This window comes from Dendropsophus ebraccatus, chromosome 3 (genome assembly GCF_027789765.1).
Source record: "Dendropsophus ebraccatus isolate aDenEbr1 chromosome 3, aDenEbr1.pat, whole genome shotgun sequence".
NCBI classification, from domain to species: Eukaryota; Metazoa; Chordata; class Amphibia; order Anura; family Hylidae; genus Dendropsophus; species Dendropsophus ebraccatus.
In genome coordinates, this window is record NC_091456.1 from 188,761,503 (window position 1) to 188,788,541 (window position 27,039).

The 27,039-nt window shown below is 44.5% G+C and overlaps 2 protein-coding genes and 1 pseudogene across 2 annotated transcripts in view; all 3 read right to left on the reverse strand.

Annotated features, from left to right (window-relative positions):
• The window catches only part of LOC138786597 (zinc finger protein 208-like), a 646,972-nt pseudogene extending 630,544 nt beyond the window's left edge, over nt 1-16,428 (reverse strand).
• The window catches only part of LOC138786727 (zinc finger protein 271-like), a 256,641-nt gene extending 229,816 nt beyond the window's left edge, over nt 1-26,825 (reverse strand). Inside the window, exon 1 of the mRNA XM_069963737.1 lies at nt 26,733-26,825. The gene's annotated coding sequence lies outside the window, so the exon portion shown is untranslated. The remainder of the gene's footprint in view (nt 1-26,732) is intronic.
• On the reverse strand, nt 10,801-12,376 carry LOC138786772 (oocyte zinc finger protein XlCOF22-like). The gene has a single exon (XM_069963814.1). The coding sequence runs from the start codon at nt 12,287-12,289 to the stop codon at nt 10,997-10,999; it is 1,293 nt and encodes a 430-aa protein (XP_069819915.1). The 5' UTR covers nt 12,290-12,376; the 3' UTR covers nt 10,801-10,996.
• Nucleotides 26,826-27,039: the final 214 nt, after the last annotated feature.

The following is a 27,039-nucleotide window of genomic DNA, read 5'->3' on the forward strand; positions in this document are numbered from 1 at the left end:
CGAGAGAGGTTCCATTACAGACCCTCTTCCAGCCACTATGAGGCGTCCTGGCAGTTGCTCAAAATCTTTGTGGATTTTAGGTACCCAATACCAATACGCAGTGGCGTAGCTACCATAGAGGCAGGGTAGGCAGTTGCTATGGGGGCCATGGGAGAGGGGGGGGGCAGGGATGCACAGGGAAGATAAGAGTCTCCTGTGTCCTTCTGCTGAACCCCTTATGTACTGCAATGTGTAAGTGACCCAATGTTTACTTACATGCTGCAACATAAAAGGGTTAATATGCAGAAGACAAGGAGATCTTTGCTTCACTCATCTGATAACCCCTGACCTTTGTTCTCCAGCTGCTGCAATCAAGTAGGAAAATATGGCAGAGGTCAGGGGTAGAGATGAGCGAACCTCGAGCATGCTTGAGTCCATCCGAACCCGAATGTTCGACATTTAATTAGCGGCTGCTGAAGTTGGATAAAGCCCTAAGGCTATGTGGAAAACATGGATATAGTCATTGGCTGTATCCATGTTTTCCAGACAACCTTAGAGCTTTATCCAAGGTCAGCAGCCCCCGCTAATCAAATGCCGATCGTTCGGGTTCGGATGGACTCGAACCCCAACACGGTCCGCTCATCTCTAGTCAGGGGTTATCAGTGCACGAGCAGTGAAGCAGAGATCTTTGTCTTCCTTTTTAACTTTTTTTTTTTTTTTTGAACTTTGGGTCACTTACACACTGCAGTACATAAGGGGTTAAGCAGTACATGTATTGGGATATCACTTTACAGACCCTCAGGCCTCTAAGTACTTTTTCATGTTGGCTGTACGATTGTAATGAGTGTACTGTCGAGAACAGCTTTGTTTCTATCTTAGCGTGAGTTAACCCTCTAGATTCCAATGCCTTGATGCTGAGGAGTTTTAAAACGTCCTTTTCCTTGCATAATGCAAAAAACTCCCCCATTCCTTCTCTACTAGGGATGGTCCGAACCTGGTTCGGTCCAGGTTCGTACGAACCCGAACTCTTGGCAATGATTCCCGCTGTCTGCCCGCTCCGTGAAGAGGGTGGATACAGAGGAAGGACCGCCTGGAAAACTGGGATACAGCCATAGCCATAGGCTGAATCTCAGTTTTCCAGGCGGTCCTCCCACTGTATTCACCCGCTGCACGGAGCGGGCAGACAGCCGGAATCTGATGCCGAGAGTTCAGGTTCATACGAACTCGAACCTTGGCAGGTTTGGACCATCCCTACTCTCTACCTGTTACCATAGTCTCTGGCTCCATATCAGGTTGTGAAACATGTTAGTGCCTGTTGCTGCGTCCATATCCATGTCTAGGGCCAAAGGTTGGCATGCTTCATCTGAAAAGTCGCTCAATCAATCAATCAATCAATCTCATGCATAGATAACAAAAGATAACACAGGCTGGCTCTCCACTCACAGGGTATCGGACCCGAATGCATGTGACGGTAGATACGTGGTGCTCTGTCTTCAGAGACCGCAAGAGATCCAATATGTAAATGAGGACGGCACTCACCTTGTGTGAATAGACAATCCGGCTTTATTCAGGCATTAGAGGTAGTGGGGGAGAGGAGACAGGGGAGCACAGTTTTGTGGCTAGTGTCGCTTTGATGGATGCTCATGTGACTCCTATGTCACTCCTTTATATACACACAACTTTAACAATGTGAACATGTCTGAATAAAGCCGGATTGTCTATTCACACTTGGTGAGTGCCGTCTGAAATTCCTGACCTGTATAAAAAAGAAAAAAAAATCCTATCAACATAATAAATCAATGTGAACAGAGTGATGACCTCATATATCTCGTATTCCCTGTCTATGGGACTCCCAAGTGTGTATCCAGAAGTATACTACTGCTAATAATCTTTGTATTCTGTTACCACCACTGCGTGGCATGGGGATATAGTCCAGGACCTGTATGTGCGGCTGTGCTGGTTTCTGGCAGAGGATAGTAGACTTGTGCTGTAGTACGCCATCTTGGATCCTCTGGGTGGTCTCCTCCAAGTATCTGAGGTCACAGGGGCACGTGATCAGGTATATGATGTACAATGAGTCACAAGTGTAAAAACCTTTCATGGGAACACGGACGCCTCCTTCCATCATTCAGGTCTATAGAGTTTACAGTAGTAGTGAAGTGCTTCACTGCGCTCGGACGTCAGCTTGTCACCCGGCTGCACTTAAAGGGAACCAATCGCACTAAAATTGGGCATAAAGGTAAGGAAACGTGCTGGTTCATCAGCCAGCACGCTTCCTAACCATCCCCCTGTCCCCCCCGTCCCATGAACATTCAGCCCGCAAAGTTAGTTTAATCATGTCCCGCGCTCTATGCAAATTACCATACAAGTAGTCACGGTGGGCGGGACGGCTGTTCGAGTAGTCACGGTGGGCGGGGTCTTCGTCAAGTAGTCACTGGGTCCTGGGCCGGCTCCTGCGCTGTAATCACGCCCCTCTGGGCGTGTTGTAAAGCGGCGCCTGGTGACGTCACTCGGGGGGGGGGCGGCATTGCACGTCGGCCACGCCGACGTCTTTACTAAGCTGCGCATGCGCAGTGCAGCCTGAGTAGACGCTGCTGTACTGCACTTGCGCGGCGTAGTACAGCAGCGGCTTCACCCACTGTACTGCGCAAGCGCAGCTTAGTGAAGACGTCGGCGTCGGACACGATTAAACTAACTTTGCGGGCTGAATGTTCATGGGACGGGGGTGGGGGGGTGGGACAGGGGGATGGTTAGGAAGCGTGCTGGCTGATGTACCAGCACGTTTCCTTACCTTTATGCCCAATTTTAGTGTGATTGGTTCCCTTTTAAGTTGTGCTCCAGATGTCTGAAAAATCTGGGGACAGTCCTGCGAAACTTCATCCAGGACTGTATCCTACTTTTCTAGGCACCAGGAGCAGAGCTCAAATGCAGCCAGCTGACAAGTCGACGGCCGAGCGTAGTGAAGCACTTCGCTACTACCATAAATTTGCTCATCCCTAATGTACAAGGCTCATACACTCGGACAGCTCATACACGCACACTTAGGCTATGTTCACACTATGTATGTGTGCGGCTGTATTTTTTATGCGGCTGGAAATGTGTGGCTGAAACTACGGCCGTGGGAAAAAATAGACATGCGGCTGAAAACATACGGTCATTTACTTGGAAATCTGGTTCAGCTAAAAATAACAAATAAAATCTTTAGAAAGTGATGGAAACACCTCTGGATGCATCTGGGAAAGCAGGGAAACAGTTTACATGAATCGCTATTACCGGGGTTTGCGATCCTCTGCAGTAATGACGATGCCTCTCATGGTTAATATATTGAATTAATAAAACACATTTTAGTTGTAATAAAGTCCCTTTTATTGTTCAATAATTAAATTTAAACGAATCTATCATTTTGAAATTAAATATACTGTTAAAACAAATATATATATAAATAAATGTATATTTATATATATATGTATTTTTTGACAGTATATTTAATTGCACAATGATGGATTCGTTTAAATTAAATTATTGAACATTGAAACTGATTTTATTACAACGAAAATGTGTTTTATTAATTAAATATTAATTAGTACAGGAAGCTCCATAAGCCGTTAATTCATATTGCCGGCAATAGAGCTTTCTGTACTACTCATCACTTTACTTTAATGAAAACATCAAATGTTTCTTCTAATTATGTTATCACAATAGCATTATTAGAAGAAACATTTTGAATTATATGTGCGCTCAGCTGATTGGCTGATCAGCTGAGCGCACATATAATTAGCGGGTCCGCAGCACAGTGACTTCATCGTGCTGTGGACCAGCGAAGAGGACACATCGGGGTGAGTATAGAGCTCTCCCCACCCCCTCCCCAGCACTGCACCCCTCCCAGCAAGAAAGGGGGGTCACTTAACCCCTTCCTTGCTGGGATGGTTGCAGTCTGCAATCAGTCTGGCCCCCAAGGGGTTAAGGGTGATGCAATACATCCTCCCTTAACCCCTTGGGGGCCAGACTGTAAGCAGCGATCTGTAAAGATGCTGCATACTGTAAGGAGCACAACACAGCTCACAATGATGGGTGTTGTGCTCCTGTTTGTGTGTTTTTTGTGTGTTTCTCCCTTTTTGTTTTTCAGATATCGGTATCCTGTGGATTACGTGGACTACGTCGATGACCAGCGGTTGTTTGTTGTTTTTTTTTTTATAAAATGGTCAATGAGGGGTGTGGGGGTGTTTTTATTTGAATAAAAAATTTTTTTTAACTTGTGTCTTGTCTTTATTTCTTTACTTTATAGACTTAGTAGTGGAAGCCGTCTAATAGACAGAATCCATTACTAAGTTGGGGCCTAGTGTTAGCCGGTATAAAATGGCTAACACTAACCCCCTATTATTACCCCAGTACCCAATGCCACCAGGGGTACTGGGAAGAGCCGGGTGCCAGTGGTCCCGGAGCGTCAAAATTGGCGCTCCTGGACCGGGCGGCAGCAGGCTGGTAAGATTTAGGCTGGGGAGGGCCTAAACCAATGGCTCTTCCCACCCTGGTCTTACCTGCCTGCTGTCGTTTAGTTTTTAACCCGGCTGGTTATAAAAATAGGGGGGACCCTATGCATTTTTTTTTTAATTATTTATTTAAAAAAAAAAAACGCATAGGGTCCCCCCCTATTTTTTATAACCAGCCGGGTTAAAAACCAAACGACAGCAGCCTGGTAACACCAGGGTGGGAAGAGCCATTGGTTTAGGCCCTCCCCAGCCTAAATCTTACCAGCCTGCTGCCGCCCGGTCCAGGAGCACCAATTCCGTCTATTAGACAGCTTCCACTACTAAGTCTATAAAGTAAAGAAATAAAGACAAGACACAAGTTAAAAAATGTTTTTATTCAAATAAAAACACCCCCACACCCCTCATTGACCATTTTATTTAAAAAAAAACAACAACAAACAACCGCTGTTCATCGACGTAGTCCACGGAATCCGACGTAATCCACAGGATACCGATATCTGAAAAACAAAAAGGGAAAAACACACAAAAAACAAACAGGAGCACAACACCCATCATTGTGAGCGGTGTTGTGCTCCTTACAGTATGCAGCATCTTTACAGATCGCTGCTTACAGTCTGGCACCCAAGGGGTTAAGGGAGGATGTATTGCATCCCTCTTAACCCCTTGGGGGCCAGACTGATGTCAGACTGCAACCATCCCAGCAAGGAAGGGGTTAAGTGACCCCCCTTCCTTGCTGGGATGGGTGCAGTGCAGGGGAGGGGGTGGGGAGAGCTCTATACTCACCCCGATGTGTCCTCTTCGCTGGTCCGCAGCACAATGAAGTCACTGTGCTGCGGACCCGCTAATTATATGTACGCTCAGCCGATCAGCCAATCAGCTGAGCGCACATATAATTCTAAATGTTTCTTCTAATAATGCTATTGTGATAACATAATTAGAAGAAACATTTGATGTTTTAATTAAAGTAAAGTGATGATTAGTACAGAATGCTCTATTGCCGGCAATATGAATTAACGGCTTATGGAGCTTCCTGTACTAATTAATATTTAATTAATAAAACACATTTTCGTTGAAATAAAATCAGTTTCGTTGTTCAATAATTAAATTTAAACATCCATCATTGTGCAATTAAATATACTGTAAAAAAAAAAAAAAATATATATATATAGAAATATACATTTATATATATATATATATATATATATATATATATATATATATTTATTTTAACAGTATATTTAATTGCACAATGATAGATTCGGTAGAATTAAATTATTAAACAACGAAAGGGACTTTATTACAAAGAAAATGTGTTTTATTAATTTAATATATTAACTATTAGAGGCATCGGCATTCGGCATCATTGCCGGCTATTTTTTAAGTACTCCGTACGGACCGCCTGTCAATCCACGGCCGCATTTCCAGACGCAAACAATGGTCTTGTTCATTTTTTACGGGTCCGTTTACGATCGGGCCGTAGATTCATACATAAAGTGCACTGTGCAGCCGTATATCGTATACTTTCCAGCGTACGCATGAACCGGAAAAATCCGGCCGATGATTTACCGCCCGCAACACAGCCGCACAGATACAGAGTGTGAACCTAGCCCTATACAAGGGGATTAACCCCTAGGCAACCCTGGACGTACATGTATGTTCAGGGCCACCTATGTGGGTTTAGACCGGGGCCGCGGTCCCGGGTGCTGCATGAGGCCCGGGACCACGGCTATTAGCGGGCACGGTCCGATCGCTGTGCCCGCTTATAAAGTAATCGGATGCAGCTGTCAAAGTAGACAGCTGCATCTGATTACTTTAATGCAGCCATCCCTGGTGTCTAGTGGGGTGGATAGCTCCTCCGGGACATTTTTCGGAGGAGCAATCCACACATCCTACTCTGTTCGGGCTCAGCGCTGTAATGGCACTGATCCCAGCTCGGCACTCGATTGCTTCCGGTTGCAGCAGCCGGAAGCAATAAAAGTGGCTATCTCATCGATCTATGCTGTATAAGTATACAGCATAGATTTCAATGAGAGATCGGAGTGTTTACACTAGAAGTCCCCCAGGGGGAATAACCCTAACCCCAGGGGGGCATCTAGTATAAGTGTAAAATTAAAAAAAAAAGTGTTGTTATTAATAAAATGCCCCCTCCCCTAATAAAAGTTTGAATCACCCCCCTTTTCGCATGTTATAAATAATAATAAATAAATAAATAAACATGTTTGCTATCGCCGCATGGGTAATCGCCCAAACTATTAATTTATCACATTCCTGATCTCACACGGTAAATGGCGTAAGCGTAAAAAAAAAAAGCAAAAAATGACACCTCACACTGCCCCATAGACCAAAGAATAAAAGCGCTATAATCAGAAGTGTAACAGAAGACCTGCACGTGGTACATGAGGCAATATGGTTTGGCCAAATTATATACTAACTTCTGATGTTGGTTTTAAATGTAGCTGAATAAGCTTTTGTGTCAGCCATGGGTGCGATGTGCAGCCATTTCTGTCTTTTTGGCTTGTGCATAAAAGCGCTATAAGCCTGGGAATGGAGCGATTTTAAGGAACATATTTTTGTTCACAATGGTTTGAATTTTTTAAAAGCCATCACATAATATAAAAGTTATACATGTTACATATTGTTGTAATTGTAAAGACTTGAGGAACATATATAACAAGTCATTTTTACCCCAGGGCGAGCGGCGTAAAAACGAAAAACCCCAAATAAAATAAATGCTTTTTTTTTCAATTTCACCACACATTGAATTTTTTCTGGTTTTGCAGTGTACTTTATGAAAAAATTCAGCCTGTCATTGTGAAGTGCAATTAATGGCGCAAAAAATAAGGGCTCATGTGGGTTTCTAGGTGAAAAAATGCAAGTGCTATGTCCTTTTAAGCACAAGGAGGAAAAAACGAAAATGCAAAAAATAAAATTGGCCCAGTTCTCTAAGGGTTAATGTTCAATTCTTTCGGCGGATGGCAAAATCTGCCCGACCATAGAATGGAGTCTATGGCACGGGGGGAGATGCACGCCGCCACGAGTGGGGGTGAGCAGCAGAATTTGCGGCCAGTTATGCGGCCTGGATTACGTAGTGTGAACCCACCCTAACACCGACATCACAAAAAGGAGAAAAAGCAAACGAAGCACTAAAAAAAGCGAGGAGAAAAAAAAAAAGAAAGGTAAAGTGAAACCAGAAAAACTTAAATTACGTAGGGTAATTGTTTTTCTTTAAGCCCATGACAGCACCTATGGAGAATGTCCACCTCCTCCTCGCTACACAGGAAACAGTCACCAGGAATTTTGCATAAGTAGGCCGGATTTCCCATCAACCCCAGTGGTCAACAAGAGTCGAAGAGCCTACAAGAGAACACATTCTGCTACCTAGCCAGACTAAACTAAGGACTAATTCCTTCATTAAGTCCTAATAGAGTATTTTAGATTATCTCTTTATGTAATCATTTCTGTTTAACCTTTTATAAATATATATTTTTAATTTTATATATACATTATATACACAACCAAAAACTGGGCGGGAATTAGGTGGGTGCTGTCACGAGCTAAAAGAAAAACAATTACCACACGTCATATAAAGTTTTCCCTTTTCACTCTATGACGGCACCCATGGAGAGTAGACTAGCTAATTCAGGGATGGACTACTGCCTGTAGTACTTTTCTACCGAAGGCTAAATCCTCAGAGGCAGGAAGGAGTAACCTATACGGGGAGATTTATCGAACATAGTGTAAAGTGAAACTGGCTCAGGTGCCCCTAGCAACAATGATTGGTTGCTAGGGGCAACTGAGCCAGTTTCACTTTACACCATGTTTGATAAATCTCCCCCATAGTGTCTAAAAAATGTATGCGGAGAGCTTGATATTGCTGCCTTGTAGATCTGTTCTATAGATGGGGAAGCTCTCTCAGCCCATGAGGTGGCCACTGCTCTATTTTAAAATCAAAAAGGGCACTCAAGGCAGAAATATGAACTTTCAGAGCACTAGGCCTAAGACTCTTATTAAGGCCTTCCTGAAGGAAATCTAGCACTCTAGGGATATCCAGGGGGAACCAGGACGTTAACCTGGAGCCTATAAATCTACAGAAAGCCTTTCAGGTACGAAGGTAAATCTTTGAAGTGACTTTCTTTCTGCTAGTCAGGAGAGTGGAAATAACTGACTTGGATAGCCCACGTTTCCTTCTCAATAGCCATGCCGCCAGATAGAGGTTGTGACACTGAGGATGAACAACTGGGCCTTGATGGAGAAGACCTGGAAGGACACAACGCGTGGCTATCGAGAGTCTTTGGAGCCAGGAATAGCAAACCCTTCTAGGCCAGAAGGGTGACACCAACACAACTTAGGGCCCCGTCTTCCCTGATTTTCGAGGACTCTCAGAATTAGTCTCAGTGGGGGGAATGCATAAAGAAGCCCTGTGCTCCAATCCTGTGATAAGGCTATGTGATGTGATTCTACCTATCTGTGGAACTACACCTATATATACAGGTCTCTGAATCAGAACGTGATCAGAGCGTGAAAGAAAGATGGTCTGGAAGAAGGAGAGGAATGCGGGCAGCAGGCCAATGAGCGCAGAACCTTTAACTTACATCGCAGCCACAATACAGATGCAAGAAAGAGACACTGTTATATAAACAATTTATGGTAAACAACATGTTGTACCAGCTTGACTGTGCAGGAAAGGAAACTGCTGAGCATCTATGGATTGACCTATCAGAGTGTGATATGTATTTGTCTTGTGACTTGAAACCCCGCCGGTATTGAAAGTTTATATATTTCATGTGAATACACTGCGCATGAGTAGTACTGCCCCAAATTTTGTCTATAAAAGTTAACACAAAACAATAAAGGGGGCACTTCCCAAACTTATGTTACTGACACGTACATCAGCTGTCTGTGATTTTAAGTTGTAAGCAGAACTGCAGCTGCTAACTCTAATCTGGAACCATCCTATCCTGGGGAGTGTCTGGCTTTATAGAGTCAGGCAAATTAAAAGGTAACCTTATCAAATGTCACGACCCTGCTCTCTAATGCCAGTGCCTTCCCCCCATACCCCGCCTCTGGCTACCTTTCTGTAGTGATCTGCAGGAACATTGCTCACCCTGCTGTCCTGGAGCTGCGACTAAGGATGGTCCGAACCTGCCGAGGTTCAGGTTTGTATAAATCCGAACGCTCTGCATCAGATTCCCGCTGTCTGGCCACTCCGTGCAGCGGGTGGATACAGCGGGAGGACCGCCTCGAAAACTGGGATACAGCCTATGGCTATATCCCAGTTTTCCAGGCGGTCCTCCCGCTGTATCCACCCTCTCCACGGAGCGGGCAGACAGTGGGAATCATTGCCGAGAGTTTGGGTTCGTACGAACCCGAACCTCGGCAGGTTCGGACCATCCCTAGCTGCGACGGCTGTACATGATAACTGATGACAGCTTAGGCAGAGGGAGCCTGGAGGTATGGGCAGATGCAGGCTGTAGGGCTGCAGGATGAGGTGTTCTGTTATCAGCTTCGGCATGAGCAGTCAGAGGGAGCCCAGAGGTGTGGGCTGTGTGTGGAGGTGCGGGTTGTAAGCAGATTGAGGAGGGAAAGAGTCGCCGGGATGATGATGATGATGATTTGAATGTTACATCATCCCTGTGACATCCTCATGCTGGAGTTTTCATCATGTGTCTGTTCCCCCATCAGTGTGCCATTGTTCCTTATAATCAGGAGATGATGATGGTTGTAGTTATGGAAACTGGAGAGTCACAGCTTGCCTTATAATCAGGATATGATGGTTATTGTAGTTTTGCAAGCTTTGACTCTCCAGTTTCCATAACTACAACCACCATTATATCCTGATTATAAGGCATGATGATGGTAGTAGTAGTATTTCTTCAAGCTGGAATTCTACAGCTAGCAAAACTACAACTCCCATTATAAACTGATGAGCAGACTAAGATGATTGGAGTAGTACTATTGCTAGAAGTGGAATTCCAGCTTGAAGAAAAAATACTACTCCCACCACCATTATTATGCTTTATAATGAGGATATGATGTTGGTTGTAGTCATGAAAACTGGAGAACTAAAGAGTCACAGCTTGCAAAACTACAAGTAATGGCTCTCCGGTTTGCATCACTACAACACCCGTCATGTCATGCTGATCATTTATGATGATAGTTGTGTGTTACATGGTAGATTGTGTTGGGCCTTTCCTTCTTAGCAGGAAAGGGTCAATTACAGTGCACACAAGATGGCGGCGGGCCACAGCTCAAGGGAGGCAGGGAAGTAGGCTGAGACTGTGCAGTGAGGCATGCTGGGAGTTGTAGGCACTGACAAGAATTCAGACAGATATTTGTTAATAGCTTTTATTTTTCAGGGGGTGGGTGAAATTCTTCAACTATTTTGCTATAAATTGTGGATTTTCCTTCATAATCAATTAGAATTCTTTATATTCATTTACCTCATTGTGAACAAGATAATGGCTTCTCCCTTTTGTAAGTTCTTTGTTGTTTAACAAGATGATTTCTGAGTAAAACATTTCCCACATTTAGAACATGAAATTAGGCTTCTCCCCTGTGTGAGTACTCTGATGGTGAACAAGAGATGATTTCCGAGTAAAACATTTTCCACAGTCTGAACATGAAAATGGCTTTTCCCCTGTGTGAATGTATGTATGGTCAAGAAGACTTGATTTCTGAGTAAAACACCTCCCACATTCCAAACATGAAAATGGCTTCTCCCCTGTGTGAGTTCTCTGATGCTTCACAAGATCTGATTTCTGAGTAAAACATTTCCCACACTCCGAACATGAATATGGCTTCTCCCCTGTGTGAGTTCTCTGATGGAGAACAAGAGCTGATTTCCGAGTAAAACATCGTCCACAGTCTAAACAGGAAAATGGCTTTTCCTCCATGTGAATGTATGTATGGTTAAGAAGACTTGATTTCTGAGTAAAACACTTTCCACATTCTGAACATGAAAATGGCGTCTCCCCTGTGTGAGTTCTCTGATGCTTCACAAGATCTGTTTTCTGAGTAAAACATTTCCCACATTCCGAACATGAAAATGGCTTCTCCCCTGTGTGAGTTCTCTGATGCTTCACAAGATCTGTTTTCTGAGTAAAACATTTCCCACATTCCGAACATGAAAATGGCTTCTGCCCTGTGTGAGTTCTCTGATGCCTAACAAGATCTGATTTCTGAGTAAAACATTTCCCACAATCTGAACATGAAAATGCCTTCTCACCTGTAAGATATTTTTTGTGAGTAAAGCATTTTTCACTCTGTAAATAAGAAAACTGAGGCTTTCCTGTATTTGCTGTTTGAAGATCACCATAACCTGTGTGAGTTCTTTGATGGCGAAGAAGATTTGATTTCCGATTAAAACATTTCCCACAATCTGAACATGAAAATGGCGTCTCTTCTGTGTGAATTCTTTGATGCATAACAAGATTTGATCGCTGAGCAAAACATTTCCCACATTCTGAACATGATAATGCCTTCTTCCCTGTAAGATATTTTTTGTGAGTAAAGCATTGTTCATGTTGTAGATAAGAAAACTGAGACTTTCCTGTATTTTCTCTTTGATGCTCATCGCCTTCTCTGTAAATGTCAGCTTTCTGTGATGGATCAGAAGATGGGACTTGTATAACAGGATGAGATGAGAGATCTTTGCTGTGAGGGGCTGAGGGTGTATCTGGGATAGTGGACGGCTCCTCATATGTATCTTGTGTGATATGATCCTCTGAGGAGATCTGATGTCCCCCTGAGCTCCTGGTAGAATCATCTGCAAAGGACAAAACACCATTTCTCTTATTTCCCAGTAATAGAAGCTTAAACATATTGCAGACATGGAAAGTTACTCTTTTTTATGTAACATAATAAGAATGATCAGATCTGTTCCCATCCACAGGAAGTGTCAGGGAGAAGAATCTAGAAGCTGGAGGCCGGTGAGATGACGTCCTTAGTAGGAAAAGTAACGGAAACCCTTCTCAAATAAAAACAGCACTATTGACCCCCTACATACCGATAACCTTCTGGACCCCAACCAGTATATGGTTACTGGGGGCAGATCACCGCTTCTTCTTTCATTTTCTGCATAAGTCACGTGGTGCAGTGATGTCACCGACCCGGCCGGCCTCTGGCTACATACGTCCTTGGTAAGTGCTCAGAACCTTCCAAACAGCTCTCTGGATGACCCTCCCCGAATAAGAGACGTCCCAGCGACTCCCCAGTCCAGGGCCTATACTATCAGTGTGGAGTTTTATACCACCTGGGTAAAGTATCTCTATCAGGTAGCACACAAAGGGGATGAAGGTAATGAAAGTCCATGTAAAAAAAAAACTATTGCTCAGATTACCCTTCTTGTCTTCTAAACTTTGTATAACATTAAAATTATTTCAAAATGAGTCAGTAATGTTGATATTGATGCAGCCAGGAAACGGACTCTGCAGCTTATAGTCACTTTTAGTAAAACTGCAGCTTCAGCTGTGCCGCACCAGCAACTAGGGGGCCCCTCACAGCTTGAGAAGCACTGCTCTAGGGTACACCTTGTCCACTCCAGGGATCCTTCTCCTCTATACTCAGGACAGTTACCAAAGCAAGGAACTGATCCCCAGTAAGACAAAAAACAGCAAGCTGAAGTATCTTACTGACTGTTGCAGGGCTATCCTGGGAGGTCTTGTTCATTTGTGTCACCCCACCGGCACCTACACCCTCATATTGTGCTACCCTTTTCAAGCAAAGTGCTTGTGTGTCCAGGGATGGGTATCACCACTCCTGACCACTGTGACAAGTGAACAAGAAAAACACCAAGCCCACCTGCTCTACTAACACCACCACACAGCACCCCGAGCCACGGAAGTTTCTTCCTAACACAAAACACAGATGCATAGTTGCCAACATTTGAATTTTTTTCCAGGGACACTTTAGCGTTGAAAGGGGTGTGGCTTATTGTGGGTGTGGTCTCAGTGGGGTGTGGCCTATCATGGGTGTGGGTTCAAATTTTCCAGTTAGAATTTAGTCAGAACAACACAAAAGGAGCATTACACACTCCAGTATCAGGTTCCCAATATACTACACAACCCAGTATATTACACACCCCAGTATCAAGTTCCCAGTATATTACACACCCCAGTATTAAGTCCCCAGTATATCACACACCCCACTCAGAGCATGCTGTGGCTCAGAGATAGCATTCTACTGACTGACTGTATATACTGGTAGTTTGTGCCCATATGATGCAGCTGCACCCCATATCATCACACTATTACCCCCTTCATTAATCCTTAATCATACTACTACCCCCTTCATCCTCCTGCCCTTCCATCATCATAGTACTACTCCTCTCATCCTCCTGCCCCTCCATCATCATACTACTTCCCTCTTAATCTTCCTCCTGTCCCTTCATCATCATACCAGTAACCCCTTCAGCACCCTCTTGTCCCTCCATCTGTATTTAAAACAAAAACACAAGAAAGCTATACTTCCCTCACCAGTATGATTCCTCTAGTCCCACAGGGACTCCTTTCCCTGCTCTGCATCACTCGCGCTGGAAGGGGGTGGAGCTTCAGACAGCAGGGGCGGAGCTTCCCTGGACATACCTGGGACATGGTTTTGCCGGGGCTGTCTCCTCAGAATCAGGACAGTCCCTGCCAAAACCGGACTTTTGGCAACTATGCAGATGCCCCTGGCTATTTGCAATACTCGTCATTTATTCCAGCAGTGGTACTCTCAACTGACAGGCATTGTGTGTGTGAGGCAGGAGACAGCGCTGGAACGTGAAAGATATCTCACACTGCTGGTTACCTAGGGATATGGGGGGGAGGGGATTTATCAAAGGGGTGTAAAGTAAAACTGGCTCAATTTTTTTTTCATAACAGGTACACTGTAAGATGCGGACAGTCACTATAGATGCAGCATGAGACTGATAGTGATATATTACAAAACAGAAAATGCTGCAGCAAAGAGCAAGTGCCATATAACATTGTAGTGTTTTTAGATTTTTTTTTTTTTTTTTTAAGTCTTTAGAAAAATCTTTTTGAAAAATCTTTTGAAAAAAAATGAGGTTCTTAGCAGGCTGTTTGATCAAACTAAATGTACCAAATCACCATGTTAAGGTGCCCTCAGAGAGTTGGACCTACACTAACAATGGCCTCTCTCGGACTATAAATCTACATATCTGGGCATATAAGGGTAACATAACTCTGTGTAGCACACCTACAGGAGCTGGATGAAGTGCACGGCTATAAAGAAGGAGCCACCCCCACACATGTGAAACATAACCCGCACATTCATACTTGTTCACACTATGCAATTTGCACACAGCCATGGCTAACAGTAATTACAATTATATTGCATTATATGGCACTTGCTCTTTGCTGCACCATTTTCTGTTTTGTAATTACTGTTAGCCATGGCTGTCTGCAAATTGCATAGTGTGAACAAGTATGAATGTGCAGGCTTTAATTGTTTTGATAGTAATATATTGTCCGCTGGGACTGTGCTGTATATTATAATTTAGGCTGAATGATTATATAGCTGGAAAACTGACAGGACACAGAGCTTATAATATTCCACACAGAATAGTTACAGCCGGTGACTGAGGAGAATGTGTGACTGTTCTCTGCATTTAGTGGTCACTACTCACCTGGGCGGTTACCTGTAGTGATGTCCTCCTTATACTGCTCATCACTGCTGTCATCTGTCTCTTCTTCTTCTTTCATCATCATCATATCTGTAACATTAATAGAGTTCAGATGCTTCCTTTTAGTGATGTTCTCCTTATACTGCTCATCACTGCTGTCATATTTATCTTCTTCTTCTTTTACTGTGTTGTCTTTAGCAGTTATATGGTTCAGATCCTTCAGTATAGTGATGTCTTCCTTATACTGCTCACCACTGCTCACATATGTTTCTGGAGCATTCACATTATTCCCATCTTCCCCCTGATTCATAAGATGTGAGAGAAATATTTTAAAAAAACATCAGTAGGAGAAGTCAGGTGGGATGTACAGATCATAGGGAACATCTCCATCTACCTGATCCTGATCCTGAGGGAGAAGAGGACAGGGACATCTCTCTGGTGCTGTTCTCTTACTGGATCTGACTGGAGGGAACACATACAGAGACTGAATTCATTCTTTCCATCCAGATAATACAGAGAGGAGGTGTGTATATAGTCCTGTCTATTACCTGCTGATGGGAGGGGCTGCTGATCCTCCTGCATCACATCCTTGTACTGATCCTTGTGTCCTTCTACATACTCCCACTCCTCCATGGAGAAATAGACCGCCACGTCCTGACACCTTATAGGAACCTGACACACACAATGATCACACAGTCATCCCCCCCACCCCTCCAGTGGTGTTACTGTATAATGTCCCAGCATTCCCAGCAGCCACAGTCTCACCTCTCCACTCAGCAGCTCCACCATCTTGTTGGTGACTTCTAGGATCTTCTCTTCCTCCATTTCCTCATGTATCAGGGGCCCCGGGATTGGGCTCAGGGTTCTTCCCCATCCTTCACACCCAGGGGCCCCACAGCGCCCACTAGAGGACTTCTTCACTACTGTGTAATCCTGTGTATGGAGAGACACATTACTATCACTCCATCCATTCCCAGAATCCCTCACCTCCCCAGTCCTATCCATCTCTTATTCCATAGATAAGAATGATGTCATGATGACATCACTCCCAGAATCCCTCACCTCCCCAGTCCTACCCATCCGTTATTCCATAGATAAGAATGATGTCATGATGACATCACTCCCAGAATCCCTCACCTCCCCAGTCCTATCCATCTGTTATTCCATAGATAAGAATGATGTCATGATGACATCACTCCCAGAATCCCTCACCTCTCCAGTCCTATCCATCTGTTATTCCATAGATAAGAATGATGTCATGATGACATCACTCCCAGAATCCCTCACCTCCCCAGTCCTATCCATCTGTTATTCCATAGATAAGAATGATGTCATGATGACATCACTCCCAGAATCCCTCACCTCTCCAGTCCTATCCATCTGTTATTCCATAGATAAGAATGATGTCATGATGACATCACTCCCAGAATCCCTCACCTCTCCAGTCCTATCCATCTGTTATTCCATAGATAAGAATGATGTCATGATGACATCACTCCCAGAATCCCTCACCTCCCCAGTAAGCAGGAAGAGTATGTGTAGGGTGAGGGTTATTATCCTCTCGGCCATCTTGTCTCTGTCTCTCTCCATGGTTGATGGGTCGGTCTCTTATATAGAAGATATCAGCAGAGGATCCTGGAGAGATGAATAGAAAGTAGAGGATACAATGTATAATAAAGAATGGGAAGAAAAAGTACAACAAACCCGGCACAGCGATAGAAAGAAACAAGTTATCAATATATAAAGTTCAGGCTCTTGTGATGCATCAAAAAAAGAAAAAAAAACAACTTCATCCTCACAACTCAAAGGGGTTAATCCTCCCGCTGTCCCCCAGCTCCTTCCCTCCGCTTGCAGAGCTGTATAGGAGCCGTGTGCTTCCCCTGTGCTTCCAGGACCTGCCATGATGTCACAGTCATGTGATCAGTCACATGGAGGAGGAGGAGTCACATGATCAGGGGCTGCTGCTCAGTGTATGCAGGACTCTGCTGTGCTGGATGAGCTGAAGTGATGTGTATGCAGCAGAGCTGTGTGTGTGTGATGTGTGTGGAGCAGAGTTGTGTATGTGTGTGTTATATATGCCTGCAGCCTGCAGGGACTCCACCGGGGGGTCGGGCGGACTTCACCCTGGTAGCCGGGGTGACAGGTGTCCCTTAACTGAGTTTTTGAGAACAAAGGCAATATAGAGACTATCAATCCCGTAATCCTCCACTAGCTTGGCTCATCCTTAAAGGGGTTATCCAGTGCTACAAAAACATGGCCATTTTCCCCCTACTGTTGTCTCCACCCTACTGGGCGGGGTTTTGAAACTCAGTTCCATTAAAGTAAATGAAGCTTAATTGCAAACTGCACCTGAACTGGAGACAACAGTAGGGGGGAAAGTGGCCATGTTTTTGTAGCGCTGGATAACCCCTTTAAGACAGTATGTGAGCCCAGCTGGGGGTCATTAAGCAGCCAACACACTCAAGTTTACCAATTAACCTTTTAGCAATAGGAAAACAATATACAGAAAACAGTAAGATACATAACATAGATCATGTTTGTCACACACACCGTGGGTCAATGAGATTTCATCTAACCGCATAGAAGAGGGATAACCTAGCAATAAACACAGTTAATTAGTAAATTAAACAACCACAAGATGGTGTTTTAGGATCTTTCCTGAAGATGCCCTTAGTAGCCAGTCGTCTAGGTAAGATGTGATGAAAATCCATTGTAACCTTAAGGATGCTGCCAGGACTACTGACACCTACGTGAACACTGGTGCTGAACTTATGCCAAATGGGAGGCAGGTGAACTGAAAATGAATGGTCGAGAGGTACGAACTGCTACGCGAAGGTACTTCCAGTGAGCTTTCAGAATTGGAATATGTTAATACACGTCCTGAAGATCTATCTTTGCTAGAAGATAGAAGAAGAGGGATCCGCCAGGAAGACTGATTTCTTTGATAAACGTGCAACCGGGAGATCAATTTTCGAAAGGGTTCTCCCACTCAGAAATGAAGTCAGGTTCTAGTTTGTAGATGAACTTGAACGTGGACCCTTGGTCAAAGCGTTTTTCTGGTTTGACCCAGTCTTTCTGTAGCCAATCTTTAATAATAGGATGACTAGGCAGCACTCTATGCTTAGAGATTGGAAAGTGGAAAAGTTGTTGTCTTTTTGTACTTTGACTCATATCCTCCTCTGATTCTAGAGTCTGCTTGATGGATGATATCAGGTTAGACCTATTATCTTTATGAAACAGATTACCTTTGTCTCTATCTTCTGGTTCTGAATCAACATCCTCAGAACCAGCCTCCGAGTTCTCTAATGAGGTAGATGGAGATGCCGCCTGAGGTTGAGCATGATGAGCTGGGTGAGCATGCTGGGGTTGTTTCTGAGAAGACGAACTCCTGGAAAGTATCCAGAAGTTGGCCCTTGAACCATGTCAAAAAATCTGCTGTTTCACTCTGCGAAGACTGATCTATAACCATACATGTACATGATTTTTTGGACGGAGGGCTCAACATCTGAAATATATTGAAAAACAGCGCATACGTCTGTGTAAGGCGTCCACGTCACTTCCGGCGCAGCACTGAAGATTTCATGAGATGTCCGCATCATTTCCCGCGTGGCACTGATGAGTTTGTGAGATGTCCGCGTCATTTCCGGCGTGGCACTGATGAGTTTGTGAGATGTCCGCGTCATTTCCAGCGTGGCACTGATGAGTTTGTGAGATGTCCGCGTCATTTCCGGCACGGCACTGATGATTCCATGAGGCGCCCTCATCATTTCCTGACGCGGTATTGCCATCATCTCCCGGCAAGTGATGAATTCCGTTATTTCATTTCCAGGGGGCGGCTATGCGCAAACTCTTCTGCTGACCGAAGCCCCAACCAGACCCCGGCGCAAAAATACGCCATGGGACTCCTGTCGCTGAGACCCGCACCCCCATGACACAGACTGGGGCAGCAAGTAACAGTAAACACTGATACCTAAATCCCACATCACTGGGTATCACCGGAAACCCAGGACTGCAGTCTGCGGACCCTAGAGCCCTCTCCTTATAAGCATGGCCACATACCTGGATAAAATGATTATTTAAGGGATTTACCTGTACGAGTAAAAGAATCCGGGGGGGGGGGGGGGGGGGGGGCTTTTTAACTGCTGACATTGTGGAGATGGGAAAAAGATAAAACTTACCTTTGTTCATGTGGGTGAGTATGAATGTGACATTACCTGTATGGATGGATTGCGGGATTTCTGTAGCATCAATCGTAGATTTTATTGGCACCTGATGCTGGCTGAGCGGCCCCTGTGCCAGCCGTGTCAGCTTAATGTCAGTCACTAGAGACAGACACGCACACGGGTATATACACACATGCGCACACACATACAAGTATATACACTCTGGTAGACACACATTATGCATGTACATACATGGGCACATAAACACATACATATACACTGCAATACATGTAGTCCTATTACACAATCAGGCAGGATCGGGCAGATATCACATGTTGTAATGATGATAACCATGAGCCAAGAAGCCGATTATCAGCTGATCATTGGCTTTCAGCAGGTTTAAAATTATCAGCTGCTGACCGTCCATCGCTATATAGAATATAGAAAATAATAAAGTAATACTTACCTGTTCACATGTATCTCTGCAGCCGCCACTGAAGTGTCTTTGAAGTGAAACACCGCTCAGCCAATCTCGTCTCGGTCAGTGATTGGTTGAGCAGCCTGTCACTGCAGAGATGTGTCAGCGATGGCTGCAGTGAGAAGCTAGAAGAACACCAGGGAGTGTGGACAGGTAAGTATTGCTCTTTTATTTTCTATATACACAGTGAGGGCGTGGCTAATATATACGCACAGCCCTTGCTGCATGGAGCCATGTAATGGGCTTGCTAAACAAAAGCCGATCTAACGTCTTTGTATCCTGGCCAATACAGTCATCTGGGGAAGTGATTTACCCACCACTTTCAGCTGAGTCCTGATTATCTAATATATATTTCACTGTCTGTGTAACACTATTGCATTGTATATTGTGCACTTTATGATTATATGATTCACTTGTAATTTTTATGGACCACAACATATTTTACTTTTTTACACTGATGCACTTATTTTCACTGTGATTTTTGTATTTATGAATGAATTGATTGTAATTTTGTTTCAATCATCCTAATTTGTATACCACATATATATACCTGTTGTAGATCACATGTATCACCACTGCTTGAAAAAGCTCTCAGTGTGGAGAGCGAAACGTCGCGGTTTGGGGAAATAAACACGTTGTGTTGAATTCTATCCCATGAGTGCTGCGGTATTCTTCTGATTTATATTACCTATACCGGGTGGTCGCTGGTATATACCGCCTGGCACCACATTCATCGCTACACGAGTGCTGCATTCATTCTGAATTTCTCTTATATATATATATATATATATATATATATATATATATATATATCTCTCCATTAGTAAGTGAGTGTATCTGGTTGCAGGTCTCCCCATACTGCACTATTACTACTGTGTAAGCTAAGGGTTAGCAACTTTCCTTACACAGTGACCACAGCCGCTAGTACCCTCTGTACAGGGGAGCAGCCAGGGCACGCTCATTTACTGACACAGGGGCAAGTGCCGGGAGCCAGTAGTGCTTACACAGTAGGAAAAATGTGCTTTATTACCCCCTGAACTTCCCATCAATGTCCACAGCATCGGCTAATCCGTACACGGTCACAGTTAACACCACTCATTGAGAGGAGCTGCCGGGGAGGATGAGGTGATGCAGCAGGACAAGACAGGAGCTGCCGGGGATAAGGGGATGCAGCAGGACAGGCCGGGGGCTGCCGGGGAGGATGAGGTGATGCAGCAGGGCAGGCCGGGAGCTGCCGGGGAGGATGAGGTGATGCAGCAGGGCAGGCCGGGAGCTGCCGGGGAGGATGAGGTGATCCAACAGGACAGGCCAGGAGCTGCCGGGGAGGATGAGGTGATGCAGCAGGGCAGGCCGGGAGCTGCCGGGGAGGATGAGGTGATGCAGCAGGGCAGGCTGGGAGCTGCCGGGGAGGATGAGGTGATGCAGCAGGACAGGCCGGGAGCTGCCGGGAAGGATGAGGTAATGCAGCTGGGCAGACCAGGAGCTGCCAGGGAGGATGAGGTGATGCAGCAGGACAAGACAGGAGCTGCCGGGGAGGATAAGGGGATGCAGCAGGACAGGCCGGGAGCTGCCGGGGAGGATGAGGTGATGCAGCAGGGCAGGCCGGGAGCTGCCGGGGAGGATGAGGTGATGCAGCAGGGCAGGCCGGGAGCTGCCGGGGAGGATGAGGTGATCCAGCAGGACAGGCCAGGAGCTGCCGGGGAGGATGAGGTGATGCAGCAGGGCAGGCCGGGAGCTGCCGGGGAGGATGAGGTGATGCAGCAGGGCAGGCCGGGAGCTGCCGGGGAGGATGAGGTGATGCAGCAGGGCAGGCCGGGAGCTGCCGGGGAGGATGAGGTGATGCAGCAGGACAGGCCGGGAGCTGCCGGGGAGGATGAGGTGATGCAGCAGGGCAGGCCGGGAGCTGCCGGGGAGGATGAGGTGATGCAGCAGGGCAGGCCGGGAGCTGCCAGGGAGGATGAGGTGATGCAGCAGGGCAGGCCGGGAGCTGCCAGGGAGGATGAGGTGATGTAGCAGGGCAGGCCGGAAGCTGCCGGGGAGGATGAGATGATGCAGCAGGGCAGGCCGGGAGCTGCCAGGGAGGAGTCTGCACAAGGTACATGAGGGCTGGGTTAATGATATCAGCAGATAGTTTTCATAATTGTTTATTAATTATATTTAGTGTTTTGTTATGTTTGTACAATTACACTAAAGAATAAGATTCATTATCAGTTCGTGCTGACTGGTTCTCTTTAAGCTCCGGTTCAGAGACACCTTCCCATAAGTTGTGTTCCATCTTCCAATATGAAAAGTTTGTGTTTCAGAAAGAACGGCAGAGAAATCCAAAAGCCAGAAACAACAGTATATAGTACAGTATAAACTAGAGTATTTGGTATTGTATATAGTACAGTATATAGAATAGTACATAGTACAATATAGGGTATTGTATATAGTACAGTGTAGTATAATATATGGTATTGTATATAGAATAGTATAATATATAGTACAGTAGAGTATAGTATATGGTATTGCAGAAACAAAAAATCAGGTCACTGGGGCTATTTAGAAGTCGGTAGAGCTGGAGGCAAACGTTTTCATCCACGTCTAGTTGAACCATTAAACAATGGCAACCATTTGCTTTAAGGAGAACTCTATAGACGTGAATGATGGAAGGAGACTAGGGATGGTCCGAACCCAGTTCGTTTCGGGTTCGTACAAACCCGAACTCTCTGTAATGATTCCCGCTGTCTGCTCGCTCCGTGCAGCGGGCGGATCCGGCGGGAGGACCGCCTGGAAAACTGGGATACAGCCATGGCCATAGGCTGTATCCCAGTTTTCCAGGCGGTCCTCCCGCTGTATCCACCCGCTCCACGGAGAGGGCAGACAGCGGGAATCTGATGCCGAGCGTCCGGGTTCATACGAACCAGAACCTCGGAGGGTTCAGACCATCCCTAAAGGAGACGTCCGCGTTCACATGAAAGGTTTTTATACTTGTGACTCATTGTACATCATATACCTGATCACATGCCCCTGTGACCTCAGATACTTGGAGACCACCCTGAGGATCCAAGATGGCGTACTACAGCACAAGTCTACTATCCTCTGCCAGACACCAGCACAGCCGCACATACAGGTCCTGGACTATATCCCCATGCTAGGCAGTGGTGATAACAGAATACAAAGATTATTAGCATTAGAGTTCTTCTGGATACACACTTAGACTAAACAGAGAATACAAGATATTCTACCATTATGGACATGAGGCCATCATTCTGTTCACATCAGTTTATTATGTTGATAGGATTTTTTTTTCTTTTTTATCCAGGCTTTAGGATTGTTCCCTTATGTTTGTAGTCAGTGTTTCCATAAGATGAATGGAATCAAGGTCCAGCAGGTAGTATGACACCATCTCCTGCACACAACACTTCTCACTTCTGTCCTCTTTCCCCTCCAGCTTCTCCTCTATATTACTTCCATCCTCTATGTGCCTTATAGTGTCCAAAATGTCTTATTTTTGGCCCAGTAAAGAGTCTATGGAGGACACTGGGGGAGGGGCATGGGCGTGGCCATCTTATGGACAGAATCACCCAAGAGCAGGACGGCAGGAGGGGAGCCTGATTATAGCTCTATGGGGTACACAGGGAGCTGCTGTCAGTAAGTGTACTGAGTACAGGTACTAATACTATACACTGAACTAAAAAATCCAAAAATATGGCACAAATAAATAGAAACATAACAAAAAAAAAATTCTCAATAATTATTTATCAGATCATAAAAGCATATAAAAAGTAAGATATGGGATAGAGCACAGAGGTCAAACAACCAGAGGGTTTATCAAACATGGTGTACAGTGAAACTGGCTCAGTTGCCCCTAGCAACCAATCAGATTCCACCTTTCATTTTCCAAAGAGTCTGTGAGAAATGAAAGGTGGAATCTGATTGGTTGCTAGGGGCAACTGAGCCAGTTTCACTTTACATGTTTGATAAGTGTAGAATTAAGTACTATGCTGGGTGCAGGGATACTCTATTCTACAATAAGTGAGTTACGAGATACCACACTGATATTTTCCTCCCCCTCTGGTTGTTTGACCTCTGTGCTCTATCCCATATCTTACTTTTTATATTCTTTTATGATCTGATTAATATTGAAATAAAGGATTATTATATTTCTATTTATTTGTGAATTTTTGGGGGATATTGTTGCACTATAAGATATATGTGTTGGCAGAACTTTTGATGGGGTTATACACTGAACTATTTTACTATAATATGCAGATTTTCCTTCATAATCATTTAGAATTCTTTATATTCATTTACCTCATTGTGAACAAGATAATGGCTTCTCCCTTTTGTGAGTTCTTTGATGTACTACGAGATCAGATTTCTGAATAAAACATTTCCCACATTCCGAACATGAAAATGGCTTCTCCCCTGTGTGAGTACTCCGATGGTAAACAAGAGCTGATTTCCGAGTGAAACATTTTCCACAGTCTGAACATGAAAATGTATTTTCCCCCGTGTGAGTGTATTTATAATACAGAAGACTTCATTTCTGAGTAAAACACTTCCCACATTCCGAACATGAAAATGGCTTCTCCCCTGTGTGAGTTTTCTGATGCTTCACAAGATATGATTTCTGAGTAAAACATTTCCCACATTCAGAACATGAAAATGGCTTCTCTCCTGTGTGAGTTTTCTGATGTGTTACAAGATCGGATTTCTGAATAAAACATTTCCCACATTTTGTACATGAAAATGGCTTCTCCCCTGTGTGAGTTCTCAGATGTATTACAAGATCAGATTTCTGAATAAAACATTTGCCACATTCCGAACATGAAAATGGCTTCTCCCCTGTGTGAGTTTTCTGATGGTTAACAAGAGTTGATTTCCGATTAAAACATCTTCCACAGTCTGAACATGAAAATGGCTTTTCCTCTGTGTGAATGTATGTATGGTAAAGAAGACTTGATTTCTGAGTAAAACACTTCCCACATTCCAAACATGAAAATGGCTTCTCCCCTGTGTGAGTTCTCTGATGCTTCACAAAACTTGATTTCTGAGTAAAACTTTTCCCACATTCTGAACATGAATATGGCTTCTCCCCTGTGTGAGTTTTCTGATGCCTAACAATAGCTGATTTCTGAGTAAAACATTTCCCACATTCTGAACATGAAAATGCCTTCTTCCCTGTAAGATATTTTTCATCCGTAAAGCATTGTTCACGTTGTAAATATGAAAACTGAGGCTTTCCTGTCTTTTCTCTTTGATGTTCATGGTCTTCTCTGTAAATGTCAGCTTGCTGTGATGGAGCAGAAGATGGGACTTGTATAACAGGATGAGATGAGAGATCTTTGCTGTGAGGGGCTGAGGGTGTATCTGGGATAGCGGACGGCTCCTCATATGTATCTTGTGTGATATGATCCTCTGAGGAGATCTGATGTCCCCCTGAGCTCCTGGTAGAATCATCTGCAAAGGAGAAAACACCATTTCTCTTATTTCCCAGTAATAGAAACTTAAACATATTGCAGACATGGAAAGTTACTCTTTTTTATGTAACATAATAAGAATGATCAGATCTGTTCCCATCCACAGGAAGTGTCAGGGAGAAGAATCTAGAAGCGGGAGGCCGGGGAGATGACGTCCTTAGTAGTAAATACGTCCTTGGTAAGTGTTCAGAGCCTTCCACACAGCTCTCTGGATGACCCTCCCCGAATAAGAGATGTCACAGCCACTCCCCAGTCCAGGGCCTATACTGTCAGTGTGGAGGAGGTTTTGTAGTCTTCCGCTGCGGGTGGTCCACTAAGTTTTATACCACCTGGGTAAAGTATCTCTATCAGGTATCGCACAAAGGGCATGAGGGTGATGAGAGTCCATGAAAAAAAAACAACAAAAAACTATTGCTCAGATTACCCTTCTTGTCTCCTAAACTCTGTATAACATTAAAATAATTTCAAAATGAGTCAATTGTGTTGATATTGATGCAGCCAGGAAAAGGACTTTGCAGCTTATAGTTACTTTTAGTAAAACTGCAGCTTCAGCTGTGCCGCACCAGCAACTAGGGGGCCCCTCACAGCTTGAGAAGCACTGGATCCTTCTCCTCTATACTCAGGACAGTTACCAAAGCAAGGAACTGATCCCCAGTAAGACAAAGAGCCGCAAGCTGAAGATATCCTGGGAGGTCTTTGTCTTTTGTGTCACCGCACCAGCACCTACACCCTCACATTGTGCTACCCTTTTCAAGCAAAGTGCTTGTGTGTCCGGGGGTGGGCATCATGTATATTATATTAGAAAATTGGCTGAATGATTATATAGCTGGAAAACTGACAGGACACAGAACTTATAATATTCCACACAGAATAGTTACAGCCGGTGACTGAGGAGAATGTGTGACTGTTCTCTGCATTTAGTGGTCACTACTCACCTGGGCGGTTACCTGTAGTGATGTCCTCCTTATACTGCTCATCACTGCTGTCATCAGTCTCCTCTTCTTTTGCCCTTATGTCTGTAGCACTCATACAGTTCAGGTTATTCCCTATAGAAATGTCCTTTTTATACTGCTCATTACTGCTTATATCTGGCTCTTCTACTTTTACTGAGTTGTCCTTAGAAGTAATATGGTTCAGATCGTTTCCTGTAGTGATGTCCTCCTCATACTGCTCATCACTGCTGTCATCTGTCTCTTCTTCTTCTGCCTCTTCCTTTACCCTTATGTCTGTGATATTAAAACAGTTCAGTTTCTTGCCTCCAGTAACTTCCTCCTTATACTGCTCATCACTACTCATGTATGTCTCCTCTTGTTCTTTTCCCACCTTGACCAAGGCATTAATATAGTTCAAATACTTCCCTGTAGTTATGTCCTCCTTATACTGCTCATCACTGCTCACATGTGTCTCTGGAGCATTAATATTTTTCCCATCTTCCTCCTGATACATAAGATGTGAGAGAAATATTGTAGAAGTCATCAGACAGGAGGAGAAGTCAGGTGGGATGTACAGATCATAGGGAACATCTCCATCTACCTGATCCTGATCCTGTGGGAGAAGAGGACGGGGACATCTCTCTGGTGCTGTTCTCTTACTGGATCTGACTGGAGGGAACACATACAGAGACTGAATTCATTCTTTCCATCCAGATAATACAGAGAGGAGGTGTGTATATAGTCCTGTCTATTACCTGCTGATGGGAGGGGCTGCTGATCCTCCAGCATCACATCCTTGTACTGATCCTTGTGTCCTTCTACATACTCCCACTCCTCCATGGAGAAATAGACCGCCACGTCCTGACACCTTATAGGAACCTGACACACACAATGATCACACAGTCATC